At 36.9% G+C, this 12189-nt stretch overlaps 1 protein-coding gene across 1 annotated transcript in view; it reads right to left on the bottom strand.

The window, feature by feature from the left end:
* Positions 1-12189, bottom strand: part of TAF4B (TATA-box binding protein associated factor 4b) — a 102627-nt gene that overhangs the window by 34923 nt on the left and 55515 nt on the right. Inside the window, exons 11-13 of the mRNA XM_040264770.1 lie at positions 10717-10847; positions 6286-6411; positions 1451-1507 (exon numbers count right to left, since the gene is read on the bottom strand). Coding sequence (XP_040120704.1) covers positions 1451-1507; positions 6286-6411; positions 10717-10847 — 314 coding nt within the window. The remainder of the gene's footprint in view (positions 1-1450; positions 1508-6285; positions 6412-10716; positions 10848-12189) is intronic.

Below are 12189 nucleotides of genomic sequence, written 5' to 3'. Positions count from 1 at the left end.
GTGATATTTTTCGGTTAATTTTCCACTGGAAAGAAATGAGTACCAGAAATCTTTTTGTTGTTGAAATAAAATGATTCTGGTTTCAAATCATTTTTAATGTTCTCCTTTCATAGTTCTCTTCACCCCAACCCAGAAACTCCTCCATCCAGAGTTCAGGTTTTCTTCCTTTTCTGTTTTAGTGAAAACACACCACATTGATTGTAAGGATCTTACTAGATTTCCATTTGTTTTGCCTCAGCTCCTACATTAATCCAAACAATAAGGGCCCTTAAAACATTCATAAATAACCTGCTGCTGCTGGCACCTAGGAGCCGAGTGCAGCAATGTTAAGCAACAACAAATTTCATAGTTCAAGAGGCACAGTTAAGGAAAAAGGTTGCTCAGGAAATCACTCTTATTTAGCACAAAGATCCTTAAAAATTGCATGAAATCAGTCAAGTAACTATAGAAACCAATTTCTTCAGCTCCATATCACACGTCTCACACCTCAATTGTCTTTATTATCGTCTGCTGTCAGATCCTTAATCAGAAATGTGAACAGGCTTGATGATTTATTCAGCAGGGAAAAGAATCTGTAGGTCAAGTGAAAAATTTCACACACACACACACACACACACACACACACACACACGCACCCATCCACACACACCCCATCTTCAACCTTAGGTACTTTCATTTCCTTCTGTTCTCAGCAGCTCTGGGGGCAACTCCAGTGAGATCCAATATTAAGGCTCAATTAAAATAAGCTCCAATTAGTGGAGCTTTTTTCTCTGGGGCTAGAAAAGTCAGGAAATGGATATTGGGAAATGTAAAAAGTCAGCTACTGAGAGGAGGCTGCAGACATAAATGAACTTATTTGTTGATTTCTACAGTTGCTATGCAGAGGCCTCTGGGAGTAAAAGCTTAACCAGTCTAAGCTATAAACTAAAACCCCTGCAGCTAAACATGAACTGTGTGAAACAAGGGCTCCATTCCAGAACAGAAAACTGCTGGGCCCAGAAAATTAAAAGCCAGAGGCGTTTTCCATTTAAAACTAAATCCCAGTACCACCTCCCAGCCAAAGAATTATAAGCAGTATCAGATTTACAAAACGAACAATTACCCTGGAAAAATGTAGCCTATTGTACAGTCCCAGATGCTAAATCTCAGAAGTTTCTTTTTTTCTTTCTTTTTTTTTAATCCCACATTATATTCCTCCAACTGGGCTGCTGGAGTTTACAAAGAGCCATTTCTAGACAGGCCTAAGCCTTGAAAATAAATTTTAAAAAGAGAGCACATAACTCATTGACCTCATTTGAAGCACTGCCCTTGCCTTCAGCAGTTCCTGTCCTTCCCCAAGGCTTCGGCAAATGGTATGCAACAGCAAAATAAACCCTGACCTAATTGCCAGGAGAGAGCTGCCAACCTTCCCTCCAACACAAAGACAAGCATGGTAACTTGAAAGTCCTACCTCTTTGGCTTTCTGCTTTAATCTCAGCTGTTCTGGATCTTCTTTATTGGAACGACTCTATCAAAGGAAAAGAAAAATTTAATAGAAATTACTAGCATCTAAACACCATAGTTGCTGTTAAATATTTAATAAATGACAATTTTCTCTTGTGATTGAAAACCTTAGCTCTGGGGGAAAATGCCTCAATCCAGTCCCGTGCTCCCCCTACCTCCTCCCACCTCATCATCTGGGCTGGCTGCTGCAGTTCTAGCCTGGAGGAAGTTTATACAGAAAATGATGCTAACAATGTCGGTCAGGTCCAGTTGAGGCATGACGTTGTTCTTGTTGGAACACTAAAAACTGAAAAATGGATGGTACAGAGGAAGGAAAGCAAAGGAGGATAACTGTTGGCTTAAATGGATAAAAACAATCAACACTGGCTAATCCTCAGGTGAAGCCATTTTGGTAAAACATATGGTATTTCAAAGACTATTAAAATAAAAAAACTGACAGATTTTGAACTGAATTTCTCTCTCTTCAAAAGTGTAATTTTTAAGAATTAAGGAAGAAATACATCCCAGTGTTTTCACTAGAGTATGTTATCTTCTTTGGATTCTCTGTTGCACTTAGTTGAATGCTGTGCCCAAGTAAAAGTTCAAAAACTGTTTATTGAATGTTTCTTTCCATGCTAATTCAGTTCAATGCTCCAAAAATGAGTAATTTTGGAAGACTGCTATAAGAAGAGAGCTACCTTCTACATGTAATGCTATGATGGATCAAAAGGTAAGGAAGGAATTTTTTTTGACACCATGGACATTTGTCTACTGAAAAAGATGCTATGGACAGGTGTATCCTTTTTCTCATTCTAACAAAATTACCTAATTCCTTATAAATCTGAATATTCTATAAAATGAAACATTAAGTAACTAAAGGTAGGCTAACAAAATAAAAGCTAAATGTATTTTCCTAATTTAATAGAATTTTGTTAAAGGAAAAGACTAGAAACTGTTCAGATTTGACTGCCTTCCAATTTTAAACACCTTAATACTTACATAAGATTCTATTCAAAGTAATTTTTTCTTCATTTTGTGTCCAGTCTAATAGAACAACTTCACTCCAACTGAAACTAAGAAAACTCCTTTATTGTTATATTTACATTAGGAGAGAACGAGTGTGTGTATGTATGTATTCACACAGAAATGTGTGTACATGTGTGCGTGTACATGTTTGTGTATGTAATGCTTTGCCTCAGTATAAAACAGGCACATCTTGTTACCAAGTCTTTGTCAGCCAACCAACATTTACTGACTACCCATAGTATGAATCCGACTTGACTTGCCACTGTTCTAGGCCTTGGAGATACAGAAATGAGATGACAAGACAAAGTCCCTGCCTAAGAAGAGAAAAATAATAAAATTTACAGAAATTAAACACAGCTGTGAAACATAAAAATATTTATGATGGGGAAAAATAAAAAATGACAGAATGGTAAGTGCTCTAAAGAAGACAGGATCATGTGACTGAAGCGGGGGAGTACTTCTACAGCTAGAAAGGGATGGAATCCATTGCTAAGGAGTGGAGAGATCTGAATGACAGGCAGGAGGCAGCCACACAAAGATCTGAGGGAAAACCCCCCAAGCAGAAGGCAGAAGTCACTGCAGAAGCCAAAAAATGGGAATGTGGTTGGCATACTTGAGGAAAACAGGAGGCTGCTGTGGCTGGATACCAGGGGCCGCCTTGCAGGCCACGGGAAGGAGTTGGGGTTTGATTCTTGTTATAAGAAAAAGCAACTGGAAGATCTGACGCACAGGTGTGAGATGCCACCGACAAGACACTTTTGAAAGGCTCCTGGAGGCCGTGTACAGGGTGCACTGAAGGGACCCAAGACTGGAGGCACAGGAACACAGAGCAATTAGGAGGCTGTTCTAAGACAACTGTTGTGAATACAAGACCGGGACAGAGATGAGGATGATTTGAGCCGGCATCAGAGCAGGGAAGGTGACAATAAATAATTAGATTGAAACATATGTTGGGGGCAGAGCCAACCACATTTACAGGACTGGCCACAGGGTGTGAAGTAAAGAGAGGAGTCAGGGATAACGCCTAGGACTGAGGTCTAAGTAACTGGAAGGATAATCGTTCCAACTTTCCGAGGAGGTCAAAACTGCACTAGATCTGAGGAAGGGAACTCAGCGATCAGTTTTGGATGCCTCATCAGTAGTCTAGGATACAAACTTGGAGCACAATGAAAGGTCACTGTGACAGCAGCTGAACGAGCCAAGAAGGGAAAATCACGAGGCAACATCGGAGAGGGAGGTGGGTGCCTCTTAAAATTTGGTGTAAGAAGTTTGGATTTTAATTTAAGTGCAAGGGGAAGCCACTGAAGGAATTTTATGCAACAGAGACACACACATGATTTGTTATGAAAACATTATCCTGACAACAGTATGAAAAATGGATTGTAGAAAGAAAAGGATGTTAGTTAGAAGATATTATAAGTGTTCAAGGGCAAGATGACTTAGAGTGGTGACAACAGTGATGAAGAGAGGGTGATGGATACATTTTGGGAACTGAATAGGAAGTGACTGGATGCAGGACAAGAAGAGAGGAAAGGAGTTAATGATGACATCCTAGGTTTCTTGGCTTGAACAGCTGAGTGAGTAACAATGTTGTTTACTGGGTAAGAAAACCTGCAAGACTACAAGGTGAAAAGAAGGGAAAGTGAGAGGAAATATAATATACTACATCCAATAAGAACTAAACAAGTATTTAATAGTTTATAACCTTGTTTACAGCATAGTAATTGGAAATAAAATCCCAATAAACCACTTCATTACAGAGGCTGCATGTTTGCTTATAATACTCACGGGCTCAGGAAAGAGCATCTGCCTGTCCCAGCTGCCTTTCCCAGTGCAAGAGGGGTCAAAATGGGGACTGAGACTGTGGGCAGTGAGAAGCTGCTCAGTCACACGGCTCTGGTGCACCCTGACACATGAAGGTGTAGACCAGAGGCCAAGAAAGAAGGAGATGAAGGGCTGCAGAGGCTCGCCAAGGCATGGGCCAGCAGGCATGGCGGCCAATTACATGGGCCATGAAATGAGGGTAGGGATAACAGTGGTAGCAGACAGAAGAGTCAGTCAACATGGCTGCTTGAAAGATTAGTTACATCGATCAAATAAGTAAATAGCAAATATAAGTAAATATATCAAGGAAGATGAGAGCCAAGTTTCTGACTACAGAGTAAATACTTATAAACATGGAAAGGTTAAGGCTAGGAAGAATCCTAAGATATAAAATAGAGTCAAAGGTATTCATATAAAAAATTATAGTTTTATAATATAAATTTATGGTTTTATAACATACACAGAAAAATATTTATTGATCTATGTGTGTTTATATGCATATGTACACATATATACATACCATACATATACTTCCTATCTCTGTCTATTTGACAAAGTCTACATGTAATAATACCCTCTGAGCAAGGAGCACACGGTAGGCTCTAATCTTGTTTCTGGGTATCATCCTCGACCAAAAAAATACAGGGTTCCTGGGAGAAGTGACTGATTCTATGGCTGGGGAGGATGAATAAAAGCTGGGCCTGGAGTATCTTGTGCCTGAAAGTAAGGATATGTTCAGTGAAGGATGTTAATAAGACAAAAGCAGGTGCCAGCTGCAAGGGTCTCCCACTCAAGAGATCTCAGCATCAGAATAAATCATGACAGTACTAGGTTATAACCTATTGAACCAAACAGAAATCTGAGAGGCCATACTGTTAAAAATGAGTGAATGAATGAGAGAGAGAAAAGCTCTTCCATAGAAGACAGTACTAACAAATGTGGAAGAGGTGACAAGAATAAAGAATCACCATTTGGCAGCCATCGTAGATGTAGCTGATTCATAGGTATCATCTATAGATGCTAAAGTTGCTAAGTGGAGTTTGATAAGGTATAGGATTATTGGTACAATCCTATAATACCTTTCTACAAAAAACTAATTGATTACAAAGGGGAAAAGGGCAAGTTTAAAAGAGAGAGAACTGATCAAGTTTGCCTTTTGAAAGAATCAGCTGAGAAGAATGCAGCATCATTTCTATGTATGTATAACCACCAAGAATGCATGACCTAAATCAAATCGCGAGGAAACACAAGATGAACTTCGGTTCAGAGTCACCTACAGAAGGAAAGGCCTGTACTCTTTAAACCTGTCAAAGACATGAAAGGAAAAGGGTGAGGAGAAGAAGGAGTCTGAAAAGAGATGACAACTGAACAGACACATATAACTGAACGGGAAAACGGACCTTGAAGGAAAAAGATTTGAGACAGCTTGGTGAAATCTGGCTGGGGTCTAAGGATTTAGAAGGTCGTGTCATAGTCATATCCTGACATGGAAGGTTATACAGGAGAATGTCCCTGATTTTCCAAACACACGCTAGAATGTTCAGGAGTGATGATGAGATGTCATGTCTAAAGCTTGCTTTCAAAGGTTCAGAGAAAGACTAGAGAAAACAGTATGAGAAACCTCTGAATTGAAAGAGAAAAAGAACAGAAGAAAAGAATAATGATGATAGGAGTGTACCTGTTTCCAGAAACAGTGGAGATGGAGTAAGTACACTGAAATCTTAAAAATGGGAACCTCAATGGAAAAGGAGATGTGTTGTTCTGGCAACCTTTCTATAAGCATGGGATGTTATAAACATTCAAAATAAATAAACTTTTTAAAACTATTCCATTTTAAGAAATCCTTCAGAGACAGCTAATGGCCTAACAAAACGAAGACAGTCAACCAATGATAAAGCTGATTCTGACCTCCTTGCCAAGCCATGTTCACTCATACATCACACAGGATCTTACCTTGGCTGCTTTAAGTAACATTTCTCTTTCTTCTAAATCCTTTCTCTGCTTCTCCAGTTGATCTAGCTTTTCAAGAAATTTGAGCTGTGATCTGGTGTCATTAGACAGGATGTAATTTTCACTTGCCTGGGGGAAAAAAAAAGTCTTCTGATGATCCAAGGCAACACATTCTACCTTAGGTCTTGTTATAAATCAACTAAAGACAGTTACACCAAGATACATAGGGAGGTAAATTTTCAGGAGGTAATATGTTATTTCTGCTAAACAAAGCAAGTATGTTAATCATTCTTAAAATCTGAGAGGCAATTTAAAAAGAAGTTTGAAAGTCCCTCAGTCATGTCCAACTCTTTGCAATCCCACGGACTGTAGCCCTCCAGGCTCCTCTGTCTATGGAAGTCTCCAGGCAAGAATACTGGGGTGGGTTGCCATTCCCTCCCGCAGTGGATCTTCCTGACGCAGGGATGGAATCTGGGTCTCCTGAATTGCAGGCAGATTCTTTACTGTCTGAACCACCAGGGAAGCCCTCATTCTTAAAATGTGAGAGGCAATTAAGCAAAAATTTCAAAGAGCTTTCCTAGTAAGCTTCATCCAGAGGGGAGGAAAAAGGAATTAGCCCAGCAGATCCTGATAATAGGAATAGAAAGCAAAACAGTGTATTGTTTACCTATCATTTAAATCTTTTTAGTTAAACTACTGTCAATCTCAGACTTTAATGATTAATTAAATCTTAGGCCCATAAAAGATAAAAATAAATAATCACTTCCCTGAAAAATATACCAAAGATGAAAGTTATTACCTCTGCTTCTATTGCTGAATTGGTCTAACTTTGACAAGCAAATGCGACTTCTATCAAAAGACAACATAAGATCAAATGGCAAACATTAAAATCCTAAACACTGTTGTGAGGATTTCCTTAAGCTATGGACTTGGGCAGAAACTTGCATAAATCAGAGTCATAACAAGAAGTGTAATTATTCATCTTCAATGTTCCATAAAAGGATAAAGTTTACAGTTTCATTTATTCTGATATGCTAAACTATAAAACAGTGCTTTACAATCTAAATACTTTGTTATTTTCTTCATCTGATATGACCACCCGTCTCTCTGAATATTAATACATATATGCTTGTGGGGGTGGGGAGTGACTTCCTGGCATCTATTCATCTCAGTAATTCAGACATCTAAGCTATAGGAGGGAGACTGTATAACAGGAAAACTGAATGTTTTTAAACATTTAGTCCAACAGTCAGTGCCTGGCTTGGAAATCTGGTTACAGTACCATTCCCATCTTTGTTTTATCCCATGCTCATGGATGATTCAATTAACTGGGACTGAGAGATTTCATATGCCCAAGATTCTTTTTAAATTAAATTTTTATTGTTGGTATTTAACCGGATCAAAGGAGTATTACATAGTATAACGAACAAGGATGTATTAGTGCTACTTATTTTACTTTGTGTTTAATACAAAGAAGAATTCTCAAATGTTTTTTAAAGTTAAATAAAATACAAGATAGAATATGGAATACATTATGGGCCAACCATACAGGCATAAACAAAATAACCAGTGGTTTCTTAAATACTTCATTTTTACCATTTTTGTGTTCATACACTCTGGAGATAGTTTACTGAGAGGATTTAATATAAAAGGACAACAAATGCTAAATTAAAAAGGGGCACAGACTTTCTAAATTTGAACCCAATCTCATTTCCATGCTAAGATTCCTTCTCTCTCTCTCTCTTCCAGGTCAGCGAAACTACCTCTTGCTTAATGCATCCTTCCTTTACTCTTCCAGATCCTAAACAAATCAGTGTCTTCCCTATTTCTACTGAGTCTCTAACTTTATCTAAATAACAGTAACCCCAATGTTATCATGATCTCTCCTGTCTATCCAGCTGGTCTAACTGAAGTCTTCTTGGATCACAGAGGAGGGTGGTTTAGTAATGAAAATACAAGGATTCAGACCAAATGATAACATCATCAAGTGAATTCCATCTAAAGAAAGCACTACAGCCCTTTCAGCTGGAAAACACTGAAGCTTTTCCACAGCCACTGGCACTAGAAGACTCTAATATGTCTTCAGTGGGGAAAAACCTGGCAGCAGGATCAGAAGCTTTGCATCACACGTGTTTTACTTTCCACTTCTTTATTTAAATTTCAACTTATGACTATGATTAATCAGAGAATTATATCTAACCAGGTGAAAGATTATCAAAAGTAGATGGATTTCAAATCGAAAGAGATGGCGGGATTTTGCTTTTAATAAAAATAGCTCATTGTTATGAAATTCATGGAGTAAATTTTCCCACACAGATAAAAACAAATCCTATCAGGATGAACTGAAATATAAGGACAAGGCTCAATCTGTGACACAAAAGTTATTATAATCAGAGTCCACAAAATAAGTATAATTTTGAATTAGATCCAAAAATAATTAAATGATTATCATTTGCATTTAAAGAAGGATGATCATGTAGCTGCCTTTCTGTATGCATGAACTCACACAGTGGCATTAGGTATCTTAAAGAGTAAGTGTGGAGAAAGGCAGAAGAGAGAAAAATCAATCAGGATAGACAATATTAAGGCCGAAAGTTAAGGAGGTATTAGCTTAAAGCTAAGTTACTGAGTTTCTAAGTGGAGTAGATACTATCCATTTTGCCTGGGGCAACTAAATCCTTGGAATATGTGCTGCTGACATACCTTACAAGAACTACTCCATCTGAAGGTTATATATAATAAAGCTTTGGATGGTATTTGGGATAGTAAACATTACACTGGAAATAAATGGAAACCATTCCATTACAATCAATCATTGGAAAAATTCTATCCCATACTAAATGTACATGCTACATTTTGTACAGAAACTGTCTGCTGTAAATGAAAGTACACTCATGTATCTCTGAAACAACAGAGTGAGGAAAAGGGGAGAATTCAGACAGAGACAGTTTTACAACAGTAGTTGAAGTCTTTAATACCTTACTTTCAATACTGGATTGAATAGTTAGACAGAATATCAATATGAAAACAGAGGACTAACACTATAAACCAACTAGATCTAGCAGACATACTGAACACTCCTCCCCAACAGCAGCAGAATATACATTCTTCTCAAGTGCGCATGGAATAGCCTCTAAGAAAGATCATATGTTAGGCCACAAAACAAGCCTCACTACATTTAAAATGACTGAATTGTGCTAAGAATATGACAACAATGGGATGAAGCTAGAAATCAACAGAAAGAACACTGGAAATTTCACAAATACGTGGAAATTAAACAACATACTTTTAAATAACCAACAGATAAAAGAAGTCTCAAGGGAAATTAGAAAATAACTAAGAGATAAATGAAAACAAAAACACAATGTATCAAAACTTACTGAATGCAGCAAAAGCAGTGTTTAGAGGGAATTTTATAGCAATAAAGAAATGCCTACATTAAAAGAGGAGATTGTAAATAAGTAACCAACCTTATACCTTCAGGAAACAAAATGAGAAAAGAAAGTAGGAACATTATCACTGACCTTACAAAAATAAAAAGGATTACCAGAGAATATTATGAACAATGGTGTGCCAATAAATTAAAGAACCCAAAAGAAATGGACAAATTCCAGAAGTACACAGAAATAAATACTGACATTAGGGGTCTTTTTTTTCATTTTTTTTCTGAAGCAGAAAGGGAGGAAAATAGAATGATTTCCTCCAGGAAATTTACCATAAGCATAGCTGATACCTCCCTAGATTCCTTTTAACCTATGTCTAGGACATCATGACAATGACCATTCTTGCAAACTCAAAACCTTATAAGGTTACCCATGTACCATGTTGTATAAAATCTAGCTGTGAACACTTCTTGATATGAGGGGAAAGGTTATCTTTTTCTTTTTTAACCCTCATCAACCAATATATTTGTTCTCCATCGAAACCATAATACAAATAAATCTAGTGCTTTCATCCTGATGATGGCAAGTGATTTGGTTCATACCACTAGGAATAAGACAAGGCTATTTGTGCATGTAATTTTTAAAATAAAAGTCCTCAATGCAATCACTTAACTCACTGAAAGAAAATGGGAGTTGCCAGCAGAGTACGGATCACTGAAGAGAACACAGCTACCCAATATTTCCTTCTAACACATCCTCCCCTTTCCAGTCAAGAGCTTTAGGAAGAGAAGCCTCAGGCATAACAGATGCGTCTTTCAGTCTACACTAACACAGAAGCTTTGGATACTACTGAAACTCTATTTATTTGTCATGTAAACATATCTAAATAAGGCACATTAGGAATGAGATTTTGATTTTCTACCAATATGAATTATGTCTCAACCATTGCCTTGAAAAATGTACCTAGAATATGAATCCACATCAAAAAGCTACCTTTAACAGAACAAAAAGGAGAGAGAAGAGTTTGGTCTTCTCTAATGATTTTCTTTACCTTGTAAGTTGTCATTCGATGCTGAGCAATTGTAGTCAGTTTTTCTAGAAGGCCTCGTAATCGCTCCTGTGTTGCATGGGAGATCAAGTTCACAGCATCAGAATTAAGTTCCGTAATGTCATGCTTTTTACCTGTGGAAGCAGGGAAAATCCATTACGTGTTTTAGTAGAGGCTGATAATTGAAATAATTAGCACAGCAGGTATTCTGTTCCCCCTGGAAGTCATACCCATTATGAATAAAGGTTTGGAGATTATGATTTTCCTGGTAAAGTCACAACTTCAAAGATCTTAGACATTACATTAATAAAACCTAGCCTGGAGCCTCAGAAAATATAGACATTGTTTCACTTAGCCTCTAGAATCATTCTCCTTGCAAGGTCATTTATAGAACAAAGTTAATAAGAACACAAATCAAGTCTAGTGTTCAGGGAGGAAAATGGTTACTGCAGAAATTAGTGCTGTATTCTGCTAATTTTAGTAATTAAAAAAATAGAAAATTACATTTTGCCCTGTTTGACACTGTTAGCAATTTACAACATTTATTTCCATGAATTCAGATTGTGAGTCTCTGTTAATAACTTGTCTACACAACACACCTATACTTTTTGTCCAATACCAATCATGCTTACTTTGCACTAACTCATGTTCTATAAATTGACTTGATAATTAGTTTACAAGTTGAAATGAATTCAAAGCCTCATCATTTTACTCATTAATTTTAAAAACTTCTCTTTTACTATATCTTTTTCTATAAATAAACCAAACTTCTATTCTTCCTTCTGCTAACTAGGAAGAAAGTTTCAGGAAAACAATTTAGACTACATAGCCCAAAGCAGAAGCTCATTTATAAAACAACCTCATCAGTATTTAAATAGCAGTTCTCCAGCTCAGTGAAACCACCTGTATCATCAGAGATGATAACCCCAAAGATACATGCAATTACGTAATCTCATCTAAATGAGTTTTCTAAGTGCTATTGTGTTTGTTTTTAACATATGCATTTACACAAATTTAAAATATATAATATTTAATTTGCAATCTATCTGAAATACATTCTTATATACTCAAAGTGTGAATAAGGATTGCAAAAAAAATAAACTTTAATTTAAAAAGCCAACAAATCTTAAATATATTGTTTGATCATAAGAAATGCTGCCATAAGAAATGTTGAACTTTAGTTCAAAACATGGGCTATGTTAAACCAGACAGAAAAAGAATATAAAACAGTTCAGCTTCATCTGTACCAAACCTTCAAAATGTAGTTCATTACTTCGTAGCAAAACTGAATTCATCACCAATATATGATTCAAGGAAGGGGAAAAAACTGGAAAGTCAAATCCACTTTACTAAAACGTCAGCATAAATAAATAGTGGAGCCTTGTATAGCAGCAATAATACAATTTCAAAACAATCCAGTGATTAAAATTATAAGTAAACATGGGTATGTAGAGATGATATGCCAGTTGATACTTT

Source organism: Oryx dammah, unplaced genomic scaffold (assembly GCF_014754425.2).
Source record: "Oryx dammah isolate SB20612 unplaced genomic scaffold, SCBI_Odam_1.1 HiC_scaffold_22, whole genome shotgun sequence".
NCBI classification, from domain to species: domain Eukaryota; kingdom Metazoa; phylum Chordata; class Mammalia; order Artiodactyla; family Bovidae; genus Oryx; species Oryx dammah.
Note: the sequence above shows the minus strand (reverse complement) of the source record. Positions and strands in the feature narration are given on the sequence as shown.